This window comes from Microtus oregoni, unplaced genomic scaffold (assembly GCF_018167655.1).
Source record: "Microtus oregoni isolate MIOR12 unplaced genomic scaffold, Mior012 000007F_ref0000211, whole genome shotgun sequence".
Lineage (NCBI taxonomy): Eukaryota > Metazoa > Chordata > Mammalia > Rodentia > Cricetidae > Microtus > Microtus oregoni.
Window position 1 is genome coordinate 25,963,006 of NW_024543066.1, and position 14,643 is coordinate 25,977,648.

Consider the following 14,643-nt stretch of genomic DNA (forward strand, 5'->3'; position numbering starts at 1 on the left):
ACCTTCCTAGACCTGGATGGAGGTGGGTGGTGCTTGGACTTCCCACACGTCAGGGAACCCTGATTGCTCTTCGAGCTGATGAGGGAGGGGGACTTGATCGGGGTAGGGGGAGGGAAATGGGAGGCGGTGGCGGGGAAAAGGCAGAAATCTTTAATAAATAAATTAATTAATTAAAAAAGTATGTTGCAGAAATTCTAAACAAGCAAGTAAAACTCTTATATGATAAAAAATTTAAGTCTTAGAAGAAAGAAATTAAAGGAGATATCAGAAGATGGAATTATCTTTCATGCTTATGAATTGGTAGGATTAACATAATAAAAATGGCCATCCTACCAAGATATCTTCAGCTTCAGTGCAATCCCTGTCAAAACTATGAGACAATTATTTATAGACTTTGAAAGGAAAACTCTCAACTTCTTATAGAAAAACAAAGAAACCAGGATATCTAAAACAACTCTGAACAATAAAATAGCTACTGGAGATCTCACTATTCCAAATTTCAAAATGTACTGCAGAGCACTTTTTATAAATTCCACGTTGTACCAACCTAAAAACAGATTCATTGATCAATGGAATCAAACTGAAGGCCAAACATAAATCAACACATATATAGATACCTGATTTTTTGACAAAGAAGCCAGAAAACACACTAGAAATAAAGACAGCATCTTTAACAATTGGTGCTGGTCAAACTGTATGACTGCACGGAGAATAATGCAAATAGATCCGTATTTATCACCCTGCACAAAATTCAAATATGAGTGGATAAAAGATCTTACCATAAAGCCAGATACATTGAACCTGATAGAAGAGGTACTCTGCATATATACAGTTGTGTGGCTTCGTCCTCTTGTGGAACCCCTATCAGTGAAAGCAGGGGCTATTTTTTCCTACTCTTTTACAGGCCTTTGGGACCCTACTTCTCACACAGAGTCACCTTGCCCAGCCTTAACACATGGGAAGATGATTAGTCTTACTGCATCCTATTATGCCAAGTTTTGTTGATACTCATTGGAGCTCTGCCCTTTCCTGAACAGGAAAGGAAGAGCAGTGGATTGGGGGATGAGAACAGAGGGGATGAGGGGAGAGAGTAGGAGGAGAGGAGTAAGGGAAAACTGTGGTTAGAATGTAAAACAAACAAACAAATAAATAAATTTTCTATACCCCCCAAAAAAGAAAAAAAAAGATTGGCTTGGGAACTTCAAAATTCTAGGCTGTTACAAGTGAAAGCATCTGTTGAAAAACTGCTTCTAATGATACAATGTGCATGCTAAGTCTATATTCACAAATTACCACCATTACTACAAAGTGACCATTTGAATCTTTGGACACTTGTTTTCTAGTTTCTGAGAAAGATATTTCATTCCAATAGCTACTTGCTGCCTCTTTTCTTTCCCTGTGTTCTCGGCTATGTCAGTCAATTAGCAATGCTAAAGTAGTCCAGTTTTAGCAGTGATAAAACATACTGCTAATATACCTCTTCTCAAAACTAATAATGCTTTTAGCTATGTTTAAAGTCAAAGGTCTGTTATTTTTATGACTATTTAGTGAATAACAAGTGCTAATATTAGATGATAATAAATTTTTCAAATAAAACGAAAATAGGATCACAGTACCATAGCAACAAAGCATCACTCAGCAGGTAACAAATTCCTACAGCTCTTTGCTTACTTCTATTAACTCCCACGGGGTTATATCATGATTGCTTACATGAAAAGTGAGTGCTTTTCATAACAGAAGTCTGAGGAAATGCTGGGAAACATTTAGCCATCAAGAATTTGATGAGCTAGTACCACCTTATGGGTCGTGCTTTCTTTACTGCAATGAATGTTATGTCATATTTTGCAGTTGATGATGCTCTCGTTTGCAGGCTGAAGCTACTAGAAAATGTTCATCTCCTCCCACAGTGAGCGCAAAGGCATCAGCTGGCTACCTCCCACTCTGTCTTCCCACATACCAACATCACTTGTGTTTGCTTGTGGGTTCTTGTTTAATGCATTATTTCTCCTACCTGTTCACCTGCATAAAACACTGATGTAATTTCCTTTTGAAATAAAAATATAGCGTGGATCTCATGGTAATGCTACTAATATATCTTTTACATAATTAAATATATCTGCATAAGATATCTATGGGCAAAGTTTTATAAACTTTATGTTTCAAAATGTTAAAATTTTTAGTATATGAAAATCAAGCCTCTTTCCCCTCCCCATACTGAAAGTACCTTAGTCTTTTTCCAGTTCCTCTACATCTGCTACACACGTAGGTGAGAGTTTCATATTCCAATTTTAGAGCTGGGACTATCCTCTGATAAACACAAAATGACATATTCTCTACTTGCTTTTATCATAAGAAGAAACCTTTACTTTTTTTCTACAAGCAAATTCTCTATCCTTTACTTTTTTTTTACAAGCAAATTTCTTTATGTTTACAATATGGATTTCCAATATGTCAAACTGAAACTAATATTCTTAAATGCTCGATTTTAAGAAGGATGACTATCAGCAAGATAAATGTCTAATATAATAGAGAAAAGAAAGAACCTGGTTCAAGTATATATGCATGTATATACACATGTGTACATTAAAGTTCAACTTTCGACCATATAGCTAACTTCAAGTGTTAACCACAGTGCATCTATAACTGTATTTGTGATGTATCTATATATAATATAAATGTATAAATAGTATGAAATAACAATATAGAAATATTATTTAATATTTTCTTGATGAATTTAAAAACCATGATAAAAATGTGTAAATATTGTATGTTTCAGAATATATTTCTAGGCATTCTTTTTCAACTTCCTTCATTGTTCTTTTTCATTATGATTGATTTGAGATATTAATATAACCTGTTTCGATCATGTTCAGAGTCTACTATTATTATCTTAAATGTATATAATATTAAACTGACTCCTGATGAATTATCCTTATACCCATGAAAAATGTATCTCTCAGCCCTCATCAGAGAAGTTTCTATATGCAGTAGATGGTGATTAATGCAGAGACTCACAACTAGACAAGGCACAGAGAATAAGAGATTATGAAGTGCCCATTCCTTAATGAGATACTAATTCACCTCCTCCTCCCAAGACTCAAAGAAAATTGTATAAAAGAAGACAGAAAGAATTTAAGGGTCAGTAGCAGTGGATGACTACAAGTAGCATTGTCTTCCAGATACAGCAGGGCAACTGCACATATGAATTCACTGTGTCTTAGGTGAAGAGACACCATAACCATGGCAACTCTCATAAAGGAAAACATTTCAGTTGGGAGGAAACTCACTCACAGTTCAGAGGTTCAGTCCATTATCATCATGGGGAGAAATGGCAGGAGGCAAAAGGGCAGACATGTGCTAGAGAAGTAGCTAAGAGTCTGACATCTTCAGACAATGGGAAGTGATCTGAGATACTGGGTATGCCTTGAGTATAGATGAGACCTCAAAGCCCACCTCCACGGTAACATACTTCTCCTACAAGAACACACCTATTTCAGCAACGCCCCACCTCCTAAGAATGCCACTCACTTTTGGAGACCATTTTCTTTCAAACCACCACATAGTAGTTATGAGTATGTACAAGACCCATGTAAGATTAAATTTAGGATGGAGAAGGAACGTAGGCTGAAGTCCTACTCATAGCTGAGGAGTTATAGGTCACTAATAGCAGCTAAGAGAGAAACAGTCAATCTTCTTCATGAGTATTGGTCTTGGTAAGTTGACCACACTCCAGAAAAGGTCTATACTGATCAATGTTTTTGTTTTTGCTTTTTTTCCTTTTATTGAATTAACTTAAATATCATATTTATGAGACTAGTAAAGAGATACACAACTATACAAAGGCATAAATTAAATATGTGTACATAGGTATAAATGTGCCCACATACCTGCCTACTGCTTTAATTTACACAAAACTCTGCTTGAGATTATATGAAGCTCAAGTCAAGCAAGACAGACTTGTCAACTTACAGATTCTGAAAAAGTGCTCTGTATTATGACTTCTTATTTAGGTCACTAAAACCTTTTATTGGAGAAGGTCAATAAAATTGTCTGTTTTTCTATTATCAAAGACTAATTTCTTTATAATAATGATGCCTTGAACCTGTCACAACAGCACTGCATAATAGAAGGCAAACGAGGAAGTAACTTTAGATTTGTAGTTGAAGAAGTTCCTGCACATGTAGATTTGAGAAAATGCTAATGGAAAGTAACTAGTCATGCAACTATTTTTTAAGAAAAATCTTCAAAGATGTAGAGTTATCAGTGAGCTTGCATGTTGCATAAATAAAAGTCAAAACATGTAATAACATGGGAATGGGACAAGTCTACTAGAAAGAAGAAGTCTCAGATTATCAGGGACAAGGGGGAAACCACATTTACATGGCACACATGGATCACAGATGTGGCCAGATTGCATTCGCCTTACTTAGTTTTCTGCTGAATTTGGTCGGTCATTTCAATAGTTAAACTACAATCAGACAAACACTGTCAAGCAAGATGATGAATGAAAATGATACAATGGTGGCCCAGAAATAAATTTCCAACTTTGTCTAGTATATATGTTTCAGTGAGTAAGATAGAAATGAAGTTATTGCAAGGTATAATATATGAGAAAGTAATGCATGTCACAGATATTTACTACATAAGTAGGTTAACATAGCCTACAGTCTATGCTTTCTGTCTCTCTCTCTCTCTCTCTCTCTCTCTCTCTCTCTCTCTTTCTATATATATATATATATATATTACAAATAATGTTATATGGACTGAGAAAGTTCTACTTAGAAATATATATGTAAAAATATGTATGTAGGAAAAATATGCAAATAGGAATCTATGCATAAAATAAAAATTAGGGAAAAAACTGGCCATGTATTTGAAGGAGAGTAGGGAATAGTATATGAGAGGGTTTAGAGGGAGGAAAGAAATGGAAAAAAATCTGTATTTGTGTCATAAATGTATTTATATTATATGTATGCCTATATACATATATATATAATATTTCAAATAAAAAGACTTATTATACTGTCTAACATATTTTACCTCATAAAATTATCTAAAGGTATTTCTATTATAATATATATAAACAATTTTTCATATTTTTTATTATTTTTAAACCCTTTCCATGTACTATCCTGTTTAATATTCATAATAGTTGTGACTGGTGAGTAAATTATGATCATTTTCATTTTAAATATCAATAAACTGATGCTCTAAACATTTAAGCACCTTATCTAAAGCTATATAATGAAATTGTGATACAAACAGACCTGGTTTCATTACACATATGTTTATCTGATCTGCTCCTAACTAAATGACTGAAATGCCTTATTCAGCTTTGTACTAAATATTTTATTGGAAAACCAAAGGAACAAATAATATAGCATCATCAATCTTCAGAATGAGATCTATTTAGGTAGGTTTACAGATGAGACTCCAATACTAACTGTGCACCTGCAATTAAGAAATACTCAACAATTGTGCCATTATTCTATAACTGTGTCTTGATGAAGATTAACGTTGGGACTGGACATGTAACTAGAAAATGTGGCCGGACCTTAATGCTATGCACTTAGGGAATTCTTTGATATTTTTCCTTTCTGGCTTTCAATACCACTACTACTCAGTGGATCTTATCTGCCAGCCACCTTCTCTAAGGTTTTCACTGAGTTTCTTTATTTTCAGAATAATCTCAGTTATCTATGCTCTGGGCTGAGAATCTTTCCAAGAACTTCCAGGAACTTTACCCAGCATTCTTTCAATATCTCACCATCAGTCTCAAGCCTTTTGGCAAGCTTTCTACAGAAGCACTTGTTTCTAGAATGCTCAATTGTCAACCTTAAGACTTCATGCATTTATGTTCCTCTGTTTCTTAGGAAATCAGTAGCGAACTCTACTCAACTCGCTGCTGAATTTGCCACCTTACTAAATGAGCATCATCTAGTCTCACATTGTATGGTGAGTATACATTTCTAAATTTCTAAGTTAACATATATCTACTTCTATTAATATTATCATATACTATATTTTGTATCCGCTAGAACCTGACAAACTACCACCTAAAAGACACTTGTCATTTTAAAATACTATCATTGTCCTGCTATAAATAATACATATTCAATTACATCCTTTTTATTCTTTTTTACTATGTTTTCCTACTAATTATAAATTATCAAAATACATGTCGGGGGTTAAAACAGTGGATGGTGACATAAATCATGTATTTTTGTTTGTACATTTTTCTTATTAGTGTTTCTGGCTCAATTTCTTATGGTGTATACTATGCAACCGGCTTATGATGAATGCTTGTGTCAGACTAGTAGAAAGTGCCAACATGCCAGTTTTTATAACAAATGTCTTGTGTTGTTCTCTATTTATTTAAGATTTGTATCAAATCTACACATAGATAATTAATGTACAGCACGAATTTCCTTCCAAAAAGTCAGTAGAGATCAAAGACACAATTTAAAATAGGAATGGATAAGAAACTGTTTGTAAAATAAAAAAAATCACTTACAGGAACCAGGAATTTTTTAATCTCCTCCAAGGCATGACTCATCCGTGAATAAGCTTCCCCGGGTGGAGCAAACACTTCAATTAATACATGCAGTTCGTCGCTCAGGTGTGCATACTTGGCCTCCCCACTCTTCCTCAACTCTTCTTCCTGTGAAAAGAATATTTTTAGAAATACAGATCTACTCATTTTCATTGATTTTACATTTCCTGAGATTATGACAAAGGACCACAATTTAAGTAAATTTTCCAAAAGTAGAAAGAAACTCTTGGAGAAATGATAATGTGATGCAAGCCAGTAAACAATTTTCAAATCAGTCTTCGGAGTTGGAATCATCCACAACAGAATTTAATCAGCTAGGTGAAATGTTAAGCTTCTGAAGGCAAGATACCTAGGTGCCATTAACCTTTGCACATACATTGTGATATTTTTGAAGGACAAGCTTCTTTTGCATGCAGTATATCTATCTATCTATCTATCTATCTATCTATCTATCTATCTATCTATCTACTTAATGGTACTTGCTGTTCTGGTAGATGATAGAAATTGGGCTCTCATAACACATATTGGGCAAATTACATTAATCTGAATTCACCTGTAAATCCAGCTCTTCTATTACACACACAAACACACACACACACACACACACACACACACACACACACACACACGTCAAGAGCAAAGCTTAAAAGAAACCTTCATTCAAGCTGCCTGTTTATTGGTTTAGCTACCTTTTTTTCACCCTTATACAGTGCATGGCATAGCCTAGGGAATGGGTTCACCTACAGTGGGCTGAGTCAACTAACAATCAAGACAATCCCTCAAGGATTTGTCCACAGGTTTATGTAAGATTCAGGCAAGACTCCCTTGCCTGGTGATGCTTCATTGCAGCAAGCTGGCATTTAAAAATCAGGCATCATGCCCTAATTTACTAAAGATTCCCTGAAAGAAGATCAACTATACCTTTAAGGAGCGCAATGTGTGACCTGAAGCAGGCATATTGCTATACGAATCCAGAAGGGTCTGAACAATGTACAAAAGGGGACACCTCCAGCAAAGGGAGAGTCCTCTCCCACCTACTGAATCACTGGTGCTCAACTTGATTTACTACAAAATAATGAGTAATAGGTACTTCCTTGATGCCGAATAAACATAATGTTCTATAATAATATAGAACATTAGACAAGAGGATGATTAGAATTTCTTCTATCTTTAAAATTTTGTAACTCACCTATAGCTTGCATTCAGTTCTGATAGTAAGTGTTTGAAAATACTGTTTCCCAAACAATTTGTCTTCTGTGATGAATTTCCAGGATAAGAAACTTTGAAAAGAGTAGAAAAAAGGAAAGAATTTTGGAGACTGTACAGTCAAGATGTGAATTAATAGCCACGGTATTTCTTATATGTGGTATATGAGCCTAGATACTTAATTGTGTGAGCTTTAATATTTTGTCTGGAAAATAGGATAAACTAGGTTGCTGTAGTGACACATGCCTATAACATGCTACGTTGGAGCAATAGCAAGGGAAGACAGCATTCCAAATCCAATGGATGAAAGACTGAGATCTTCTCCCATCTTACAAGAATGTAAAGATAAATGATAAACCAGTAAGCCAGCTCTAGATTTCCTATGGCAGCATAGGGCACCCAGATTAGCATGGCCCTGGTGGCATCAAAGCCCCCCGATAGCAACATGGTCTCAGATGTCTGACTGGATGCTGTGAATCTGCAAAGTACTTGATAGTGACAGAAGCCATGAACTTTATCCCAGACTCCAGCTACTGCAAAGCTATGAACCCAGACATGTCATAGGCAGCATCCCATGCCTGGAGAACTCCATGGCCCCAGGTGGCAGCATAGGCTACCCAGATCAGTATGGCCCCAGCATCATAATGGCCCTTGCACAGCATCCCCAAGGTCATTGGTGGTCACAGGGGCCATGGACACAACTCGGACCCTGGCTGCTGTAGGGTCAAGGACCCAGACATGTTCTTGGGAGAAGACCTTGTCTGGACAACAACATGGCCCCAGTTGAGAGCACAGGCCACTCAGATCATCATGGCCCTGGCAGCATTTGAATTCTTTGAATTTCTGGAATGTGATCTATCTGACTACCAAATCAACTGTGTAATTTAACATATAATTCACTTGAGAGAATATTATCTCAAAAGATATGAATAAAATGTTGCTTTAATAAAAGGAAGAGTTTGAGTTTGATGCTAATTTAGGTATTAAGTAAATTCAATGAATAACATGTTAAGGGGTTATATTCTTGAATAATATTTTAAATCAAAATTTCAAACATTCTGGGAAAATGAGAAAAAATTGTCATCATTTGTGCCTTAGATTCTTCATATGAAATGACTTGGGCTCGGTGGCTCACACAAAAGACCACTGACCCTGTTGGCAGAATGGTGTGCCAGGCTAACAGACAGCCATGCTCTGTATCTTCATGAGGTACAGTTTAAAATAGTGAAGTACCATAGGCTGGGAGGCTAACACATCAGACTTCTGACCCTGTTCGTCAACCAGGGTTGCAGACAGTCATGCTGTGTATTTTCATAGGGTACAGAGAAGGCTCTGGTTTCTTCTTTTGCTAATAAGAACACGGATCCCAGCATAAGAGTTTTATTCCTATGCACCCTCTCAAGTTCTTTAACCTTAGCAATCAGAATAGGGATCTGTGATTTTAGTCCAGGAAAGCACACCCATTTCCCCCAGTGTACTAAGTACACTTTCCTAAGCTGTCCTAATATCTGAATAACTTATGAGGCTATCATCCACAGATGTTATAACATGGCCATGTTATGCTGAAAGAAGAAACAGTGTGGAGGTTGAGCTGCCTAGTTTGTTTCATGGTAACCATTTTTAATAATCCAAGTTTTTCCATATATTACCATATAAATTTGGCAAGGTTTGATTTCACTATTTGGGATGTCTAACTGCTTACCCACAAAATACTGAAAAGTGGTAAGAATAATCAATCACAGAGCAAGAAGTAAACACACATGCCTATTGCTAAATGTTCTTATCATACATATTTCATGTTTAAAACAATAAATCAAAGGAGTTCATGTCTTCTAAGATCAAAATTAATTTTCCATAAGTAGCTTTTCTAGTGACACAAACAAACTAGATAATGGAAAAGTTGAGAATGCATTATGTACAGTATGTGCTGTTTTATACTTTGTTTTTTACTTTAGTAATCATTATTGTCATATTTTATCCTAAGAGTTATAACTTCGTCAAGTGCTTCTTGTAGGCTTTTTCTTCTTAATGCCCCAGGGATATTTCTTCTAACATAAAACCTCTTCAGAAATAAATAAGTCTATTGTCTGCAGAATTTTCACCATCAAGAAGTTCAAATAAACACATATTTATTATTCATATTGTGGCCTGAATGGGATTTGTATAAACCCCGACTTAAAAGCATTTTTAAAAAGCATATGTGGAAAAATTTTAAGTCAGTATAAATAAGTAGTGCAAATTATATACACAGAAATTATATACACACAAATTATATACAAACAAGTACATAGTACAGAAGTAATCACTATGTTCTAAACAGTATCTCAACCCTGGTAATATGTACTTTCAAATACCTGGTTGTTTGTCCAGCTTGTGGTAAGAGTTCTTCTAGACTAAGGCCTTCCATATTCTAAGTAGTCAGTTCTATGAGGGGAATCACTTCAAGGTTACACATTTCACGCACAGTAGGTTTGCAAAAGGCACAGTTTAGGAAAATGCTGAAGGAAGGCACAACTAACTGGCTGTTTTAGTTAAGATCTCCCTTGTTGCAATGAAACACAATGGTAAAAAAGCAAGTTGGGAGGAAATGGTTTATTCTGCTTACACTTTCAAATTGCTGTTCATCATCAAAAGGAGTCAGGACAGGAACACAAGGAAGACAGGAACTTAGAGGCAGGAATGGATTAAAAAAAAAACATGGAGGGGTCCTGCTTACTGGCTTGCTCTCTATGGATTGCTCCCTGCTTTCTTATAGAGACCAGCACCACCAGCCCAGGGAAAGCAGAACCCACAATGGGCTGGGATTTCCTCCATCAAACATTAATTTAAAAAATGCTGTTGGAGGATGCTGCTTGTTGGTTTCCAGCTGCTCAGCCCCAAAATAATAACACAGAAACCATATTATTTATATCACTGTGTGGCCCATTAGTTCTAGTTTCTTATTGGTTAACTCTTACATATTAATTTAACCCATTTCTGCTAATCTGTGTATTGCCACGTGGCTGTGGTTTACCGAGTAAAGTTCCAGCATCTGTCTCCAGTGGGGCTATATGGCTTCTCTCTGACTCTGCCCTTCTTTCTCCCAGAATCCAGTTTAGTTTTCTCTGCCTAGCTAAGTTCTGTCTTGCTATAGGTCCAAAGCAGTTTCTTTATTAATCAATGGTATTCACAGAATACAAAGGGGAATCCCACATCACCTGTATTATACTTTTTGCTCAAATTTGCTTTCACTATCTAGTATATTTTTTAGTTCAAAATGAACTTTAGAATGCGTTTTTATATTCATGTGAAGAATGAAACAGGGATTTTCACTGGGATAATATTAACTCTAAATTGATCTTGGTATAATGGTCATTTTATAATTAATTCTATGATTTTATGAGCATAAGTATGCCTTTTGTCTTATAGTGTCTTTCTCCAATCTCTTTTGAGATTTGAACTTTGCATTGTAGAAGACTTTCACAGGGACAACGGATGCAATATTTGAGTGACCAGAGCTAAATCTGGGAGTATGGAGATAGAAGGGGAGATCTAGGTCCTAGGATTTAATTAATACAGTTTCTGTGTGATTACTTTTGGGCCTGAAAGGCTGGGAACCAACAATCAGCCTCCTTACAACATACAGGAAAGATTACTATGCTAGATATTTCAAACTATTTTACAGAGCTCTAGTAATAAAAACAGCATAGTACTGCCACTCGAAAAGACAAGAAGATTAATACGATAAAACAGAAAACCCAAACATGACTGTACATAACTATAGATATCTGATGTTTGACAAAGATACCAAAAATACACACTGGAGAATATAAAAAATCTTAAACAAATGTTGCTAGGGAAACTGGATGTCCACTAGAGAAAATTTAACTTAGCACTGTGTTTATCACTTTACCGAAAAATCAGGTACAAATAGATCAAAGGCCTCAATGTGAAACCTGAAGCACTGAAACTTCTAGAATAAAACATACTTAGTAACCCACAAAATATAGGTGTAAGAAAGAACTTTCTGAATAGGGATCCATTTGCTCAGTAATTAAGGCCCATAACCGATCCTCAGTAAATGAAACAATTACTTGATTGAAGTAGAAGCACAAAGAGTGGGAGAGAATCTTTGCCAGCTATACATTTGGCAGATGATTAATATCCAGCATATATAAATGATTTTCAAAATGTCAAGAAAACAAATGACCCAATTAAATAGTAGGCTGTATATCAGAGGAGTTATTTTTCAAAAGAAGAAATTAAAATGGATAAGAAATGTCTTTAAAATGTTCAATAGTGATTGAGAATGCAGCATAAGAGTAGAAAACACTTACTGCTCTTTTTGAGAACCTGGGTTTAGTTTCCAGCACCCACATGAAGCAGATAACAACCTCTGATAATACCAGCCATGGGATCCAATGCCCTCTACTGGACTCCATGGGTACCTGCATCCATGCAGTGCACATAAACTCATGCATGCACACAGACATATACATAAATAAAATAAATATTTTGAAATACTATGTTGAAAATTCTCAGTGATTAGAGAAATGCAAATTCAAGTATTGTTAGATTTCATCTTACTCTGATCAAATGGTTAAATCAAGAAAACATCTAATAATTATAGAATATTACTTTAAGATATATTGTTTTTGTTTTGTTGCATTTGTTTAACTCTGTGAAGCTGTTATACTTGGCTTGTCTAAAAAATCTGATGATCTAATAAAGAGCTGACTGGTCAATAGTGAGGCATGAGAAAGGGTAGGCCATCTTGCAGGGAGAGGAATGGAAAGAGAAAAAGTAAGGTATACAGAAACAAGAGAAGGAAAAGACCCAGAGGCAAAAGATAGATGGGATAAATTAAGAAAAGCTGGCAAGAAACAAGCCAAGTGAAGGCCAGGAGTTTATAAGAAAGTATAAGCCTCCATGTGATTTATTTGGAAGCCGGGTGTTGCCTCCCTCCCCCCCCCCCCCAAAAAAAAGCCTAAAGAGGCAAAGAGTGAAGAATTAAAAAAAAGGTGACATTTTGGCTTTCCAATGTGGGGCTAGAGTCAAAGAAAATACAACAGCAGACAGTGCATGCTGTGGATTAAACGGGGAAAGTATTCACTGTTGGTGAAAATGTAAAGTAGAAGGACCTAATCTTATATTATCCAGTGGATTAAATCAAGACAACAATGACTGAGATCATGTACACATTCAAGAAAATTAAGTGTGAAGGAAACTCCATGAATATGCGAAGATAAAAGCAGAAGTAAAAGAGGTGGAGGACAGTGGCCCTAACTAACTGTGGAATGGCCAATCCTAATGGATGTATCTACAGCACAATTCTTTTTTTTTTTTTTCAAAAATTCACACTTCCTCCACACCTCCCATTCCCCTCCTGCTCCTAAACTCACCCTCCTCTCTCCCCCTCCCTCCTTAAGAGAGGGCTGGGAATCCTGCCCTGTGGGAAGTCCAAGACCCCCTCCCACAACAGAGAAGCTTTACCTTTCACAATAGACACAAATAGCATAAAGTATTTTGGAATAACACTAACCAAGGAAGTGAAAGATCTATTTGACAAGAATTTTAAGGCTTGAAGAAAGAAATTGAAGAGGACACCAGAAAATAAAAGGATCTCCCATGCTTTTGGATGGGTGGTAGCAACATATTAAAAATGGCAATTCTACAACACAATTCTTATTGCAGACACAGGGAACACCCTGGAAGAGGAACAGGAACAGTGCAAAAGACAGAGAACCTCCAAACTGCCTAGGCTCCCACAAAGCCAGTGTGTGCAGTAGGGTCAGAAACTCATTGCCATTGTTCTTGAGTTCTCAGTAGTCCTCATTGTCCGCTATGTTCAGAGAGTCCGGTTTTATCCCAGGCTCTTACTAGACCTGGATGGAGGTGGGGGTTCCTTGGACTTCCCACAGGACAGGGAACCCTGATTGCTTTTCGGGCTGAGGGGGGGGGGGACTTAATTGGGGGAGGGGGAGGGAAATGGGAGGCAGTGGCGGGGAAGAGACAGAAATCTTTAATAAATAAATAAATTTAAAACAAAAAAGACAGAGAACCAAGTTGTCTGTTGTGAGAGAATGTGTTCTGTATCTGACAGAGAAGCTGCATTCATGAAATCTCAAAATTCATACAGTGAAAACAGCAATGATATGCAGATATGAGTAGAGGAAATTTCCCAAGGTGTGACACAAAAATGAAGAGTTACAGACATCACTGATGCTCTAAGAGGCAGAAGGAAGCTTCTCTGGGTACAAGTTCCCTGGTAGGTTATCCACCTCCAGGTATTAGTCCTAAAAACATACACAAAGAGCTACACCAAATGGACTCAGCAGACTGTTTTTAAATGCACACACACACACACACACACACACACACACAAAACACACACACACTTGAATAAATTAAAAAGTGGTAATGAATTTGAGAGGATTTTGAAGGATTTAGGAAGAAGTGAATGGGGAAGAGGAAGGGATATAAATGATTCCATACAGTGCTCATATATGAAATTCTCAAAAAAATGAAAAAGTAAATCATACCACAGTGTCTTTACTGAAAAAAAAAAAAACTTAAGCTGATACCATTCCACAAATTGAATTAAGAAAACTATGACTGGAATCAGGCAGACATCCAAGAAAATTAAATGTGACATAAATTTAATAAATAAACAAAAGTAACAGAGGAAATAAGATTTGGAAATGGATCCAAGAATGTTAATATCTAAGTAGTAGGCTTTTCACAGTGAGAGCAGATTGTAGAAGAATAAGAATAACTTCAGATTTTAAAAATTAATTTTGTTCTGACAGTGGTTAAAGGAAATGGGGGAGGAACTATACTATGGAGTTTCAGTGAAAACTCTGGAGTAATTTTATGTTTCCTTTCTTTTTTATTTGAGACATGGT

The 14,643-nt window shown here is 36.1% G+C and overlaps 1 protein-coding gene across 2 annotated transcripts in view; it reads right to left on the reverse strand.

Moving 5' to 3' along the window:
• Nucleotides 1-14,643, reverse strand: part of Khdrbs2 (KH RNA binding domain containing, signal transduction associated 2) — a 393,692-nt gene that overhangs the window by 195,158 nt on the left and 183,891 nt on the right. For both annotated transcript variants that reach the window (XR_005974643.1, XM_041656192.1), the window contains exon 4: nucleotides 6,515-6,661. Coding sequence is in view for 1 of the 2 variants with exons in the window: in XM_041656192.1 (XP_041512126.1) it covers nucleotides 6,515-6,661 (147 nt within the window). In the remaining variant the exon portion in view is untranslated. The remainder of the gene's footprint in view (nucleotides 1-6,514; nucleotides 6,662-14,643) is intronic.